The following is a 16,758-nucleotide window of genomic DNA, read 5'->3' as shown; positions in this document are numbered from 1 at the left end:
TTTTCACCTGCACCTGAAAAGCCTTTGAAGTTAGGGTCCTTTTTGCCAAATTGAAAGCCTTCCCTAGGAATATTTTTTGCATGCTCAGCAAAAGTAGAAGTGTTGCTATTTTGCCCAAAAACAAAGTCAATTTTCTCCTTGTCTGCTGTTTCTTGAAATTGGAATGCAGTTCCACTGTCTGAAGGCAGTTCCTTTTTGTCTTTTTCATCAATGCTTTTTAAGAAACCAGTCATATGCTCTTTGGATGGCTCATCTTTCTTAGGGGTATTTTTACTAGATTCCTGTATTCCAAATTTAAATCCATCTGCAGGCATTTGCATTGAAAAGCTAAATCCTTCCTTTGCAGGCTTAGCTTCAGTATCAGAAGAAACCTGAAACGTAAATGGTGGTGTCTTGCCTTGCTCAAGACCAAACTTAAATCCTGTTCGCAACTGTCCTCCATCAAGGTCAGGCAATTTACTTTTCAAGCCAAAAGCAGGAGTTGGCAAAGTCTCACCAGCTGGTTTACCAGATGGATTAGGCGTTTTGCAGGCTATGCAGGCTAGTGAAGAACCTTCATTCCTCACAAGACAAGTAGTACAATCCCACTGACCTTCCTTCTTAGTAAAAAGCCCTTCAAACCCATTTTTCTGTGGCTTACTTGTATCAGCAATGGAACCAAGCCCCAGTGCAACAGATGCCTGAACAGAAGGTGTGGATGTATTTGTTTGATTTTGAGGTTTTGGACTCTGACAAGAACAGCAATTCACATCTTTTGCTTCATTTTGAGTTACGCATACAGAGCACTCCCACTGACCTTCCTTTTTAGCAAAAGCAGATCCAAACTTGTCCTGCACTGTGTTACCACTTGCTTTCAAACTTGCAGAGCCAGTTAATGGGGTGCCATGTGTTTCCCACATACTTGAATTTGGACTTTGACATGATACACAATTCTTTACAGTTGCTTCATTTGGAACTAAACATACTTTACACTCCCATTGGTCCTTCTTCAAGAGATGCTGCCCAAACCCACCAGAAGAACAGGCTTGCTGAGCATCCTTCCCAGATGAAATGGTAGTGCTAGATGTGGTGGATGTAGCTGTAAGGGTGCCTTTGCTGTCACGTTCACTGCTTGTTCCATCTTTTAGAAACTGAAAGCCCAAGTTCATGGTTCCAGAAGTGGTTCTGTTGGGCTCCTTGACGTCCTGATTTGCTGTTTCTTTTGCAGTCCCAGTGCTTTGAGCCACAGACGTATCAGCACTTGATCCCAAGGATTTTAAAATATTTTGTGCCTCCTCAAACTTTTTTTTGAAGAGCATTGCTTCTTCAGGTGTTTTAAATCTAATTGCAAGCTGTTCTGGCTTTGGCAATTCATCTGCATAGTCTAAAGCATGCCACACGAATGACTTATCTGAGGTAGCATTTGGAGTTAATTTCATATCAGTATTTATGTAGTGATTTGCACATATTTTCAGCACTTGGTCTCGTCTCATTAAGAGACGAAATTTGCCAGACACTTTATGTTTCAGTATTTTTACATTTCCAATACCCCTTTCTTTCCATTCTTTAGAGTCTGCATCAAAACGAAAGAGCTTGCCTCTGTTGCAGAAGAACTCTTCTTCGTCTTCCTCACCTGTCTTTACTTCAATCTTATCAGGAAGTGGCACCACAGGATCAAAATGAGGACCGTCATCATCCTCATCTCCACCATGGGTGCTTCCTCCCTCTGTTTCATGACTTCTATTGGCCAAATCTGAATTTGAAGCCATAAATACAGGCTTACTTGGTTCTTGAACACCAAATGCATCACTCTTCTCAACACCCAGGTTTTTGTGTGCATTTTGCCCCATGTTTTCTCGAAGAGAGATGCCTGGAATATGTTTATTACTAAAACTGAAGATATTTCTTGAACTGTTTGTGGGATCGCTAACTGGCTTTTGTTCAACATATCTATCATCCTCTAAAGGTTTATCAGATGTTAGAAGATCCAAGAGGCTTTCTTTACTATTAAAAGGTGCATTAAGAGGCTGTGGTGCAACTTGAGGGGGAGAAGAAAAAGTGAAGTCCCCATCATTAGACTTGAAGTTAGGTTTAAACTTGAAAGTTGTCGGCTGACTTGGCTGTGCTGGTGTTGGCAGAGGTGGTTTTGATCCTTCTGCTGCTCCCGGCTGTCCAAATTTAGGCATTGCTTTTGGTTCTGCAGGCTTTAAAGTGGGTGGTGTGACTGAACGGTTTGTGAAATAACCTGGTTTAGGCAGTGTTGGATTGGTGCTTGCCTGTGGAACGCTGTAGTTGTAATAGTCATCAGCTGTACGAGGAGAAATTAGTGTAGTACCAGGAGAATCAAAACGCAGAGGTGGGCCATACATTTCTTGAGAAAACATACAACCAGAAGTGTTTTGCAAAGGTGGAGTATGCATGGGTGGTGGCTGATAGGAATATATATGTGGCTGAGGCGTAAGTCGGTTCATGCCATAGACAGGAGGCTAAAGAAAAAGCAGAAAACAAGTGCTCTGCTTATTACAGTAACAAAGAGGACAAAATCTTACTGTGCTGAAGCCCACATAACACGTACTCTTAAAAGAAAGGCATGCTTTCAAGTTTAAACCTAAACCAGTTTTACCTTAGTTTAAAACTTGATGGGCTTTCAAGAATAAACATTGAAAAAGGGGCACAATATGAGTGGGTTTTTCATGAAAGAAAGCTTTGAAAACCCCATTTTCTTTTGCCACACATTTAAATGGGGGAATAATTAAGTGCTATCACACATAGCTATAGGAGAAATGTACACACACATAAAATATAGTTTTCTAGTTTTTCCTATTCCAGAAGTTAAGCAGGGAGACAAATTATAATTGTATCCCTAGCAGTTTAAATTGACCAAATTCTACATCAGGAACTGCAATTGCATCCAGCTAGTACAGAATCAAAACCAGTCAGTCATTTTTGGGAGATCACTGGAAGCAATTTAGAGAAATAAATTTATTCTCACCTTTGCTGGTGTTACATTAGTTGCAGCAGTTCCCAAAAGATACTGAGAGTTATAGGCAGGTGACTGGCTGTAGAACACAGATGGGCCAGTGGTAGCAACTAAAAAGGAACACCAGGAAAACAGTTAACACTTATATTTTTTTGTTGTTGTTTTCTACATACTCTTCCCAGCAATCAGTTTTTAACTGTGACTCACTAAAACATTTCAGCATTATTTACAAAAGTCTTATTTTATTTAGCTAAGTATTTAGATAAAAATTCTGCAGCAACTTGCCTGTTAAAGGGGCTTCATGAAGATTTTGTGCTCTCTGGTAATTGTCTGGTATTGCATCAGTTCCATAGTTTTCAGCAGGCCACCGAGGAGATGCATTTGTGTTGGAATTATTAAGTTTCATTTCTTGCATTTCATTCTGTTGAAACAGGGTGCCAAGAAAGAGTGTATCTATTGCGCAGACATTTGTTGAAGAAAATATAAGGCATCATTGCCACCCTTTTGCTGTTCAAAAGCATGTTCAATCCAGGGTATGGGGGTAATTAAAAACAAACCAAGCGAAGAAATACCTGCCAGATCATGCAAGACACGGCCATGGAGTACAAAGTACTTCCACAGTCCCTAAAGCCAGAACAAGCCAGTAAAAAACCCAGAACCAAGTGGACAAGAACAAAGCTGATAAAAGCAAAATTCTTTCCATGTACAGAAAGAGTCCCTTAGACGGGTTGCCTTAGCACTCCTGTCCAAGTCCCAAAGAGGAGCTTTTAAGCAAAAGGATTTACTCTGGTACTCATTTTAGGCAGCTATATACAGAAAGTAATTCTAGGAACTGTAAGTTAGCCTATGCTCTTATCACTAGATCCTTACTGTAACTAAAAGGCTAACAGTTCATTACTGAATATGGTGACAGAACTTTTACCTTTAAAGCTTCCACTTGCTGACAAATCATTTGAAGTATAGATTTATGGTCTTCTGCCCACTGAGGGGGAGTTTTCGGAGAGAACTAGGAAAAGAAAAGTTAATTGATTAATTTGAATTTTTCTTACAAGATAACAATTCTCTGAAGTAACAACTAGCTAACATACCTTGTAGGTCTTAGATGGTGAAAAAGAGAATTTGGTTGGTGACGGAGTGGAATGTTTCATTGCTGAATCTACAGTTCGTGGCAGACCATTTCTGAAGGCCAGACTTCCCTCTTCACCATTCTCACCAAGTTCCTGGATCACTGTATCTAACACTTCTCTCACAGTTTCAAGAGACACTGGCAACTAGAAAGTTTTTTCAAACATGAGTCATAATTGCAATTCTCCCTCAGAATAAGATAAACTACATTAATTCTGGCTATTGAGCAATTCACAAGTCTTTCATTACATAAACACTGGGGCTTTTTTCAGCGAAGCTCTTAGCTTGTTCGGATTCACATAAGAAAACAACTCACAAACTATTTTATTTTTTCAAGCTATCAAACTAAAAGACAGTGCCAAAAGCTATTTGTTTACATTAAAGCTTTCATCCACAGGGTAGCCAGGATACCACATGATCTGGTACCGTTACAGAAGTTACCCAGAATTTAGTTTGCCTGAAAGCCTGAACTAAAAAATAAAGAAAACTACCTTGAATGCAAAGGATTTTGTTTTTCGAACAGTAACCTAAGCTACTGCATTACTTGGAAGAAGTTTTTAAAGAAAGAGTTACTTACTTTCTCAGTAACTGACATATCTGAGGAGCTTTCTGCAATAATTTTCATTAGATAATATTTGGCTTTAAGAAGGTAAGTTTTATGCTCCTCATGTTCTTCTGGCAACATGACATCATTTTCGATCTCTTCCGCTTTTCTTTGGAAAATCTGAAGAACAGGATGCAGAGTGAATAGCATCAGTCAGAAGGAAACTGAATAAAGAGAAGCATTTCTGGGTAATGCAACTTACAAACTTACCATGGCAAGATTCCAGTATGACACTACATTCTCAATAGCTTCAAATGCTATTAAAGCATCATCAGTTTTGCCGTCAACTGCATCCAACATAGCAAATGCTATCTGTGCGTCTTCTTCATACGCTGCAACCTGAAAGACCTACAAATAAAGTGAAGGTAAACTTGTACTTAATAATGTAACGACATAACCCTTTCTCCTGTAACACAGGGAGAATTCTTTTTCAAGAAATTTGTTACCGAGGATATTCGGTGCCTTCAAATCATAAACATAATTTCAAAGGTAAGACCAAAATTACAAGGAGAGAGTTTTCCCCTTTTATAAAACACTGCTACCAAATCTCACCTTTAAGAGTTTCACAGTAGTAAAAACATGGAATAGTACGATGCAGACAAAAATCCCACAACTATGTACATTTCTGACCAAGACCCTTCTCTTCAGCCTCGGCCCAATTGATCTGTACCTGAATGTCTACACTATGGAAGTGTTTGAAGAGAGGATCAGTAGGTTCAGAAATACTCCTCCTCTTTTTGATAATTTCCAGCATAGGCAGAACTTTCTTCCAGTAGTAGACACTTCGTCCAATATATTCCTTCTGGTCATAGAAGGAGTTAAGGTTAATTCCCTGTTGAAGAAAAGAGAATATATGCAGATGTTACTTCAACAAATGCAAGTCAAAATGCTATTCCTACATATCCTTCCTCCTATTTTCTTTAAGAGTTCCAAAGTCCTTCTCTGACATTAAGCAGAGTAGCTATGTTAAGTAACATACATGTAGAAAACAACACTACAGTTTAAGACAAGAGTACTTCATAGAGTGACTAGAACAATACATTTGCCTGATAAAATAATCAGCTGTTCTTAAGAATACACATTCATCCCAGCCCCCATACCCGCAGTTTGTTCATAATTGATAAAATAAGAAAAACTTTTACTTCCATGTATTTAAAAATAACCTCTGCTTACTGTTTTCTGCAAGCTTTTTGCCCAGTATATGATTAAGGCAGGTTGAAGGCCATGCTTGTCCAGTGTTCGCAGAGTACTTATGCCATGCTGTACAATAAGCCTCAGTTTTGCTGCTGTTCCTGGTCTGAATATCAGAAGAAACATTCCTTGATTAGTATTTTGTGGTTTTCATCTGTTCACATACCATTCACTTGATGAATACAGCCTGTAGCTTTAGTCCTAATTTGCCTCTAGGTAAGAAATGCACTGTTAGAAATGAAAATTCCCTTTACAGAAATCTTTCAAGAATATCAAGTCCCTGCTACAAAAAATCAATGTAAAAAATATGTCAAAAAAATTAATTTTACAAGAACCTATAGAGATAATCCAAACTATTGTAGCAGACACTCCCTAAAAACTTGATTAAACATTTCCAAACTGAAAAAGCCTTACACTGATTTTCTCTGAAGGAGAGTACGAACAGCATCCCACCAGGATCTTTGCTTTTCAGTATAGAGTTGTTTGCATATTGGCAATGGTAAGAATTGAGGCTGATGTGCACTGTAGTGAGAATTAAACTTCTCTTGCAGTTGTAAGTTGCTAGTGAATATCACCCCAAGTAGAAATACCTGTTTTTAAAAAACAAATTAAAGTTAATAATTATCAAAAAACTTAACCTGTACAGTACCTTAAAAAACTTTCAAGTTCACTTACTTCAAGGTCTAACAGGCAAATAGATTCAGGAGCATCTGTCTCAAGTCTTGATGTTTCTTGAGGCAAGTGAAAAAGCTGTTTTAACCATTTGCGCATGGGGGGTAAGACTGACATAGAGTTCCACTGCAAGCCAAGCCACACGAGGTGCTGGAGACTGCCATTGTGCAATCGAATGGCACCTATGCAAAAAAACAAGGTTGGATGCCAATGTCAATGTCTTTCCAGCAAGCCCTCAATACTACTATCTGATCAAAGCTGGGTTTCACATTGCACTCTCTGTCAGAGGGGCCAAAGATACTGTAAGACCAATGAGCATCAAGATTACAGGTTTCAGTTACAAAGGGTTTCCAGGTTCAGTATAGATAAACATACCAAGATTCATCTAAATGCTTAAAGCCATCAATTGCTTAACCTTCTGAGGGGATGACGCTCATCTCCATTCTCACTTTATTCAGTCCAATAGACACCTAATTTTACCAAACCAAAAATCTTACTTCTCCAAAAATCCTTAAGGAATTACTGAAGAAGCACTTCTTTACATTGCAATAAAGTATAGGTTTTTCCTATGACATTAAGACAACTTTGGACAGACATTCCAGGTATTTGTCTTTTGTTGCAGTACAAGTATTTGTGTACCAGTACCTCTTGCACAAGTATTTGCAGAAGAGGTTCTGGTACACAAAGTGGTGTTGAGTTTCAGAAAGTAACACTTCTTACCAATATCATATTTGTGAAGTTCCATTTGCACTGGTGCTTGTGTACTGACATTTCCAATATCATCTGTGCCAATAAAAGACCTCTCTCTAGATGTTCCACTCTCAAACAGGCTATCAAACAATGCAAATGAGCCGCTCTTGTTTGCAAATGATTCCACAACCTCTTTAAAGAAGTCTTGCTTGCCATTACTTAAGTTCAGCAGCATATGACCTAGAAAAAAATATCACTTCACATAAATAAAACAATGAACATGAGGAAAGCAGTATTTGCTATGCTGGACTGCTCTTTGCTACTGAAGGCTGGATGGGAATCAGGATTTCCCCTTATGAAACCTACAGACTGTTCAGGTATTTTCTCCCTGTAATTAGGTCAGTGCTTCAGCACATAGGCTTGCCAAGCTTTTAGTGACAACAACCCTAAAGAATTTGTAAATGCAGTTCTTTAGGAAAATAAAGCACTCCTACTGTGATTTTTCTAAGGGCATTGCAAGTGAGCTTTCAGCTGTAATACAGGCAGAAGTCCATGCTAATGAAATCCATTCTAAAGTAAATGAACCTGATCTCTGGCAGCTTCATGTTTTCATCTAGGCCCTCTAAGAATTTTGTAGACTGAAACACTGTGCACTTGGCAGGAAAAAGAACAAAGCTGCTGATGAACAAGTGAAAGGACAAAAACATCAGGGAAACAAACAAATATTTTCTTTCCCTCTTGGGGCTAACAATACTTGCAAAATAGCATCAGCAGGCAGAAGCCATTTCCAGCAGGTTTATAGACAATAAAACTAAATTCTACCTTAGCATGCTAGAAAGTCAAAAAGGAGGAAAAAACTCAACCACTATTGAAACAAGGAGAACACACTCTACCAGAGGCTTAAGAGGAGAAAAATAACTTTAGGTGTCAGAACCAAACTACTGTTTTGTTTCACATATGTAGTCAGAATCTATAAGGCTTTACTATATATTGGAGTGATAACATTACAAGATACACAAATGTGTTCTTTAACAAATCTTGGACTTTACAGTAAATCTGCAGCACTAAAATGGAACAATGCAGCTGTTTTTTTTTTATTACCAGACTGGCTTTTTCGATCACAGGCCAACATTTCTAGCATATCTTGTCCGGTTTGATCCCCCTTTATGAGTTTTGACTTTGGTTTAGGAACCTGGTGAAGTAAGGAGAAAATTGTTACAGGTTTTTCACAGTAAGAGCAGGACATCTAAATGAGCCTTAGAAACTAGGAAATAAACTATTTTTAGCATTAGAAAGCTTTAAGAAAACAGGCATTATTCATTCTGAAGACACATGTATTGGGTTGTAGTTCTGGGTGGGATGGGCAAAGAGAGCAGAGAACCCACCTAAAGTACACAGATGTGCAAGTATAGCTATTGAAATTATATTAAGTGTACAAAAGAGCAAGTAATACCTGCAATGCAAGCAATGGTATAAAAAGGACAGCTAAGGCAAAGAATTCATAAGGCAAAGAACTTTTTTTTTTTTTTAAATTCTGTTGTCTATCCAACAAGTATATGGGAACTATTCAATTCCTCTCCTTCCCTCCCTATAGGAGTAACACTCAACATGTGTACTTTTACTATGAAAAAGGAAATATACTGCAAGAAATAAATGCACTAATACTTAAGAACCAGGTTACTCTGGCAAGGGGAACAATTGAAGGTATACTTTTATGCTATTTGTGTCATTTGAAACTTTTAAACAATTGTGAGAGAGGAGAGTTCTGCGACTGAGGACAGAGTTCTCCTTTAGATACATAAACACTAGTTCATCTCAGGAATACAGGAATTCAACACATGCACAGCTGGAAAATTTCAAGAAAACCATCAACTGAAGGCTTAGACTGAAAAACCATTTACCTGAAAACTCAGGAGATAACATAATGTTGCTAGTTCACACATAGCTCTCCACTGTGTCTCATTGTCTTGGGCCATTTTCAGCAGCAAAGCTCCAGCATGCATGTACAGCTGTCCTTTCATTTCCACATAGGTACGAGACAACTCGTCAGCCACACTCACATATGGTTTTACCGACTGAAGCACATGATCAAAACTAAAATGCAGAGAAGACTAATTCTAAACAGAGTCCTGGTAAAAGCTATAGCAGCTGATTTTTGTTCATGCTATTTAACTGTCAATTAATTAACTTCATGAGTCAATAGTAAGTACTGTTTCTATTGTTTCTAGTTACTAGAAAGTATAATCACCTCATACTCCCAAAGCTGTCAAGTTTATTTAAGTAAGTATTACCTAGATACTTAGTCTTTTTCATCACATTTTTGCACAGCTACTTTTAAAACTATTGTCCTGAACCACGTGGATAAACTTGTTCACTACTGCAGATTTAGACATACAGGAGGTATTATTGATTCTGCTCTTTCTTTTCAGATCAGAAAGATCCAAAATACTGTTTAACAGGCTCTTCAAAAAAAGAAGGAACTACAGAAATTTTATAGCCTGTAGATTACTATACAATTCCCACTCAGGAGAGGGCTTCCAGAAAACAGTTGAAACAATTTTTCAATTACTGGACAAGACTATAATGGCTGTTAGCGTTGACATGATCTGGAAGTGCTTCAGATGTGAACATCTCAAAACACTAATAAATCAGAAGTAGAAAACCCAACATGGTCAATGTTAGAGGAGAAAAATAAAATATACTGGGGCATTAAATATTGCTCATCCATTCTGTACTGCTTCAAATACTCATGCAAGATTAACAGAGTCAAGAATATTTTTACAGAATGCAATATAACAGCCATTATACTACTGAGGAACAAGTTAGTAAAAACCAGTAACAAAGGAAAGATAATGGCAAGAAAGAAATAGATCTAAATCAAATTATTGGCTACAAACACTGTTTTGTACTACTCTAGGTGCACCACAGATGGTAAACCTTTAAGATAGCTGTAACACTACCAGTTTTCTCTGAAGGAGGCTATTCTTGCTTCAGGTGGTTTCCTTCCTCCTCATTATACTAGATACACAAAGTTCCTAATTACTCCAGTGTGCTGTGTTATTTAAGAATAGAATGACTAGGACAAAGTTAATACACAAGAGGTAGTTTTGGCTTTTCAGTTAGACTTTTGTTGCATTGGATTGGAGTTCTTTGGGTCAGTGTTTTTTTTCCAATTGTCTGGGAAATCTGGACTAGTCAATAGCTGAAGTACAGAACAACTTTTCTAATCAAAGGAAAAGAATGTACAAGGATATAAATGAGTCTTCTCCATGGCTGTGTGCTGACCATTTAAACATCTGTCAAAAGATCGCTTGGAGTTCACACCCAGTAAGAACCACTCTTGGTGGTCAGTATAGAGAATATCCTCTCCTATCCAAAACCAACAAAAACTATGAAACAGAAGCTTGGCAGATGTTATGTGACCCCAAACGATTGTTAGAGGGCTTTTTCTTACTACAGAAAAGTTCAAACAGTACCTTTCAAGTGCCTCTCTGCACTCCTGAACATCTCTAGAAGAAAGTCTCAGTTTGACAAAGCTGGAATAGGCCAGCAGATGATCTTTCTTGATAGTTCTCCAGTTATTTTTATCATACTCCAAGTCTTGTAAAGATTCCAGATATTCCTAAAGAAGAAAGTTCATCACAGGATAAGGAACAGTCATCCTTCCATGAAGACAAGGGCAGTACTTCTCCATAACACACTAGAAGCATTTATTGCATAATCCAGTTTCACAGGAGAGACCTTAACATATTCTTCAGCAGCAAAATTCCAGGGAACTACTTGTTTGAGCAATTTTATCCCTAATGGAACTGCTGTGTCTAACTCAGCTTTTGAAGTTAGAAACTCAATAGCACTATAAAGTTTAATTTTAGGGAGAAAATTCCAATTAAAAAAAAAAAACACAAGAAGGATTTTGTAGTTCCTGGTTTCAGTAGACTTGCATTTGAAGGAGTTAATTCCCTTGAGAAATAGATGTCACAATAAGGACACTAAGAGAAATAGACCAGGTAAAAAGATATGGAAGACTACCACAGGATCAAAATATGATTAAACACCTCAAGTGTCTCTACAACACAGGAACACCATTCCAAGCTTGACTGCAAAGGTATTCTCTTCTCTGCCTCCTGACAGTGGAGCACAGCATCCTTTAATCTGTTATTTGAACGATAGAGCGCAACTAGTCTGATGTTTATGTAGATATCATCTGGTCTTGCATAAAGTTCTGCTTGAATCAAGTCAAAAAGCTGATTCCACCCATCTTCACCTTTACAATCCAGTAACTGCTCCTGTTGAAACATGAAGGGAACATGTTAATATTTCATTTCCCACATCAGTCTTTTGAGCAACTATAGTACTAGGTATCATTCTTTCCTCCACTACATAGACTACATTGCTCTAGCTAGGGTACTTTTAATAGCTTTCAGGTACTACATGAAGTTTGATTAAATACTCAAATATTTAAAAATGTATATGACTATCACAGAAGAAAAGTCCTCAGAAGAATTTGCCTCTTACCAAGAGAGAGACATGCTTCTCAAATCATTTGGTTCATGACAGCAGACCATGCCATAGACTACCTTGCTTTAAAGAAATCCAGACACCTTGAGACTTCAATGTGGCTGCTGCCCAAAATTACACAAATTTAAAAAGCTACACAAAATTAACATACCTGTGCAAAAGTGAATTGCATTGTGCAAAGTATTTACACGGTATTTGAGAATTTTCTCACATTCCACAAAAATGCTCATAATACAAATTTAAAAACAAAACAGCAGTGCAAAGCAAGAAAGTCTAAGTTCACAGATTGGCTACCTTCCTGCCACTGACACAATGGAAAGAACAAGTGACACCTGTCTAGTCTTTAGCTTCTTGACTGTGATAAATAACAATTTCCCAGCATTTTGCAAGAGGATTAAACTTCCCACATTAGAAAGGGTATGATAGCATGCAGCTGCAGCTTCCTTTAAAACTGGACAAAAATGTCAGACTAGAAGGAGTATAACACCTAATTAGTGTGAAAGATGCTACAATAATAGTTTTGCTTGAGGTCACATGCAAAAGGCACTCCAGACAGGTGCTGAAAATTTGTTCAAGCCTTTGAACAAAGGTAATTTTGACTTACCTTCAACCTGTAAATAGCAGGGCTCCCAGGAAAGAGCTTAGCAGCTCTGTCAACCCAGTATTTTGCTCTTCCATCAGTAACATCATTATTGCATAGTAACTCTGCAATCTTCAATACAAGATCTTTCTGTGTTGGGTTCAACTCCACAGAACGCTATTTTTCCGCCATGCAAACATAGGAGTTAAAAAAAAAAAAAGGCAACTTCAACTTATGATCCATGTAGAACAGGTAAGAGTTATGCCCCCGCAAACATACCCATCCACTCAAATTAGTTCAATCTATAAATACAGAGTATATAAGAAAAACCTTTCTACATGTTACCACTAGTCTACAGCACCCATATAAAACTGCTAAAATTCAGAAAAGCGGAAAACTGCAGTAAGCCTGCAGTTTTCTAATAGCAACTAAATTCCAGTTGTCATGACCATTTGCATTACAGGATTCTATAACAGTAGTCCAAAAGGCTATGCATGACTTGGGGAGAATTTAACACAAGGTAGCACAAAGATCAAGTCCAGAGGAAAAAACAAAGATGCAACTTGAAAATATACTACAGAAGCAAACAATATCAAGTGAAGAATCTTCTCTGCAGTGCTTCATGTGCTTTCCATTGTCAAGTGTGTATGAAACAGTCTTCCCAGGAGCATGTTTTCTTCTATGGCTTTGAGAATGCTCTGCCACAGAAGGGTTTTATAGAAATCCATTTATAAAGGAATAAAGCAGAACATTAGGGGTTGTAGTTGAATGTAGTACTTACCTTGTAGCACCCAAAAGCTTTTTCTATGTTACCCTCAGCTTCATAAATTTGTCCAAGAAATCTGTGTGCTTTGGGATCTCTCTCTTGTACATTGAGGTATGTAGATATATATCTATGAAGGGGAAAAAAGTCAATTACTTGACCAGCATTTTTCACTAACATTCCCCCTCCCACCCAAGCTCTAATGGCAACTTTATCTGCCATACAGCACACACAGACATATTTTGTTCTAGATGCTTTGGCCAGACAACAGAAGTATAGACATGTTTTGTTCCAGGCACTTTGTCAAGACCTTTAAGTAAGCAGCAATGTGGTTTATACCTGTACAAATGCTACTTACTCACCAGCCACTATTTCCATTTATTAAAATAACAAAAGCAGGAATTTGTATTAATGGTAAAAACTATTTAATACAACAAGCAAAAAACCAACCATTTCAGCCAGGTAAGTTTTTTCAGTACTATGTAGCTAATATTCTTTTAAATTATTGTTTTACAAAGATCTAAATAGAACTCAATGCCCACACTGACTGCTAGCTTAAAGCAGCATGATATTCGTCTTGGTTTCTCTGGTCTACTTCATATAAACAAAGCTTTCCTTTTACACTTTAGAGAACAAAAAAACAAATGTCCATCAATGCATGTTACCTTTTAGCAAGTTCATATTCTTTTATTTCAAAGTACAGCTTAGCAAAGAGGAATCCTTTCATCGATTTCTGAAGGAGAAAAATGACAACAAACACACTTTAGACATTCGGTACTTCAAAAGTAAATCCCTATTGAGTGACCTTTCTGTTCAGCAATGCCTAATACTCAAGTGACTGGATCTGACAATATTATCAGCTCAAAACCACCCATCCATCATATATAAGAGTTCATTTCTGAAAGTTGTAGTTTTAAGAATGAAAAGAATAAAAGTTTTTGATATAAAAAGGTTACTAAGAAGATAGAGATTACAAGAGAGGAAAACAACAAGCCTTTACATACATGGTACTTCACACATCACTTATTAAAGAGAATGGAAGAATAGTGTAATCTACATTTAGTTTATTGCTTTGCAATGTAGTGAGGAAAAAAGATATTCTACAAATCCAGAGAGATCTGCCATTTAGCCCTACTGGAGTGTACTGCCATTAGACGCTACTAAGTATACTTGTATACGTTTAAGTATAATTGAGGAAAAAGCAACTTCCATTTAAGTAATTCTCAATTTGGGTAAAAAATAAATTTATGTAATAGTTGATTTCTGACTAAAATAATTAAAAAAAACACCCTGGGAGCAAGAGGTGAAACAATCTTTCTGTTACAAGGTAGTTAACAAAGTAGCCAAGGTGGCAGAAGCATGATGGGGAGGAAAAGTGAAAGGAGTGAGTTAAAAGTACTGACAGAGTTACAAGCAAAAAAGTAGCAGGAAACCAAATGTAAAGCTTGACTTCTCAACATCAGTTCAAAAACAATTTTGCTTTTGAACAAAAAAATACTGGAGCTAGCTACATCTATGATTCCAAATAATTGCATATATTTTGAATTCACTTGAATTATAAGTCTCCCTCCCTCTCTCACCACTGTTATTAATGAAAAATTTTAAGAAGCAGTTAAAAATTAAAGCAGGCCTCCTAGGATACCTCAGGTTTCCAGACTGTATTTTTGAAGCCTATTATAAAAGGGAAACACTGAAACATGTCAGAGTAGAGTTGCATTTGGCATCTTCTTTTAAACATGGATGAAAAGAAACCTCAAAATAAATGCTCTGCAGCCTTATAAGCACCCCCCTCATAAAATAAAAACAACATTTTCCACCAGTGACTGTGCTTATACAATTAGTAGTAAGCATTACTTATTAAAAAAAAAAAAAACAACTAAACAAGTAAACATGCACCAGCTGGTCTTAAACATAACAGGAGAAGATTTATTTTGCTTTTGAGCTCAGTAGGAACATCAAAACAATTAAAGAGTATCTATGATTCTGAGAGTAATGTCCTTGCCATTGGCTGTTCTAACCAGCATCCAAAGCAATTAAGCCACAGAACAACTCTGTTGCTGTTAGGAAAGAGATAAAAATAATGATGATGGCCCACATAAAGGCCCTACTGCATAATGGTGAACATGCATGTATTCACACTATAGAACATAGTGCTGAATATTCTAACTAAAAAAAAAAAAAAAAAAATCAATTCAAGAGCAGTAGAACAGGATCTTTCAGGATTAATCAGATCCCATGAACTGCGTCAGATTGCTCACTGTGATCCTTTTCCAAATACAATGAAAAATGGTAACAAGTTATGCAGAAGTCCTCATCCTTCTGGCCAGTTAATAAAATACAACAGAAAGATTATTTTTTTTCTAGTTCTTCCTCTCCTAATACTGCTATGAAGACAAGAAAATTAATGACACAACACATAAAAAGGAAACTGAAAGTGATTCACGTGTCCCTTGATTAGATTCTTCTGAGAAAACGAAACCCGGGAATCTTTTTCTGAGAAACAAAACTCAGAAAATACAGGAACTAAACTCCTACAAAACTGAAGAAGTCTGTACTCAGAGAACTGATGGACTCTTTAAAACTATACTAGGGCTTACCAGTTGTAAATTACAGGTGCACAGCTCTAGCAAACCACTGCTCCCAGGTCGGGAAAGCTCCTCCAGTACGCCAAACCCCTTGGCCCTTCCTCAGCTTCCCCCACCTCACCCGATTTACAGAGACCCTGAGTAATTAGGTGCTCAGAAATACTTCCAAAGACACCATAACTCACAGAATATCAGAATAGTCAGGAATGGAAGAGACCTCTGGAGATCATCTAGTCCAACACCCTGCAACGGCTCAGTCACCTAGGGCACGGGATACAGGCACGTCCAGGTGGGTTTTGAGTATCTCCAAAAAGACACCCCGTCAGAGAGGGAACCTTTTTCCTCTTACCGCCAAGGACGAGGACGGGCCAAGCAGACCAAGCGCCAGCAGCGAGGCGCCGGGCTCGGCGCGGGGAGCCCGCGGGGAGCGGCCGCCGCCCGGCCCGGCGGCAGCGGGGCCTCGCCGGGCTCGAGGGGCGGCGGTCCCTCAGGACGGGCGGCAGGGCCCCCAGCGCCCCAGCGGGGCGGCCGCACGAACGGCCGCACACCGGCCCCACACCGGCCGCACGGAGCGGCCGCAGCGCCCCGGCCCGCCCGGGCGGGCAACGCGAGGCCGCGCTCACCTCTCTGGGCGACGGAGCCGCGGCCTGCAAGGAGGCGACGTAGCGCTCCACCTCGGGCTTCGTCCGCCTCATCATGGCGCCGCCGCGGCGGCGGGGACCGCGCCCGGCCTCTGTCGCGGCGGAACGCGCCTTCCCGGTCGGCCCGGCGGCCTTGGCCCGGCGCCCGCGGAGGGGAAGGAGGGAATAAGGGAAGGGAAGGAGGGAGGAAGCGCAGGAGCGCCGCGGCCGCCGCGCGTTACGCAAGTTCCCGCTCAGCCGTGCGGCGCGCCCGCCCCCCGCCCCCGAATCAACGGCCGGGCGCGGGGCGGGACCCGGCCGGATCCGCGCATGCGCACGGACAGGGGGAGGCGGTGGAGCTGGGGTAGAAAATCTGTCACGGAAAACTGTGAGGAGCCAAGCGTTAGCATTTACTCACCTAAAAATACAATCAACTCACCTCAGTAATATG

The 16,758-nt window shown here is 39.2% G+C and overlaps 1 protein-coding gene across 1 annotated transcript; it reads right to left on the bottom strand.

Annotated features, from left to right (window-relative positions):
- Positions 1 to 3: 3 nt before the first annotated feature.
- LOC110478774 (E3 SUMO-protein ligase RanBP2) lies at positions 4 to 16,460 on the bottom strand. The gene is made up of 21 exons (XM_077790890.1): positions 16,311 to 16,460; positions 13,768 to 13,835; positions 13,121 to 13,232; positions 12,364 to 12,516; positions 11,297 to 11,527; positions 10,718 to 10,863; positions 9,143 to 9,335; positions 8,343 to 8,433; positions 7,272 to 7,481; positions 6,555 to 6,733; positions 6,294 to 6,469; positions 5,862 to 5,985; positions 5,359 to 5,520; positions 4,899 to 5,036; positions 4,662 to 4,808; positions 4,048 to 4,230; positions 3,882 to 3,965; positions 3,245 to 3,380; positions 2,972 to 3,069; positions 115 to 2,465; positions 4 to 13 (listed from the first exon to the last, which is right to left on the bottom strand). The coding sequence occupies exons 1-21, from the start codon at positions 16,383 to 16,385 to the stop codon at positions 4 to 6; spliced, it is 5,067 nt and encodes a 1,688-aa protein (XP_077647016.1). The 5' UTR covers positions 16,386 to 16,460.
- Positions 16,461 to 16,758: the final 298 nt, after the last annotated feature.

Source organism: Lonchura striata, chromosome 2, assembly GCF_046129695.1.
Source record: "Lonchura striata isolate bLonStr1 chromosome 2, bLonStr1.mat, whole genome shotgun sequence".
NCBI lineage: Eukaryota > Metazoa > Chordata > Aves > Passeriformes > Estrildidae > Lonchura > Lonchura striata.
Note: the sequence above shows the minus strand (reverse complement) of the source record. Positions and strands in the feature narration are given on the sequence as shown.

Coding starts and splice junctions, on each gene's coding strand:
- LOC110478774 (XM_077790890.1), bottom strand. CDS start 16,385: ATGATGAGGCGGACGAAGCCCGAGGTGGAGCGCTACGTCGCCTCCTTG. Junction 5,521..5,861: donor CAAAAAGCTTGCAGAAAACA/GTAAGCAGAGGT, acceptor TTTCTTCAACAG/GGAATTAACCTTAACTCCTT. Junction 3,381..3,881: donor AGCAAGTGGAAGCTTTAAAG/GTAAAAGTTCTG, acceptor CTGTTTCAACAG/AATGAAATGCAAGAAATGAA.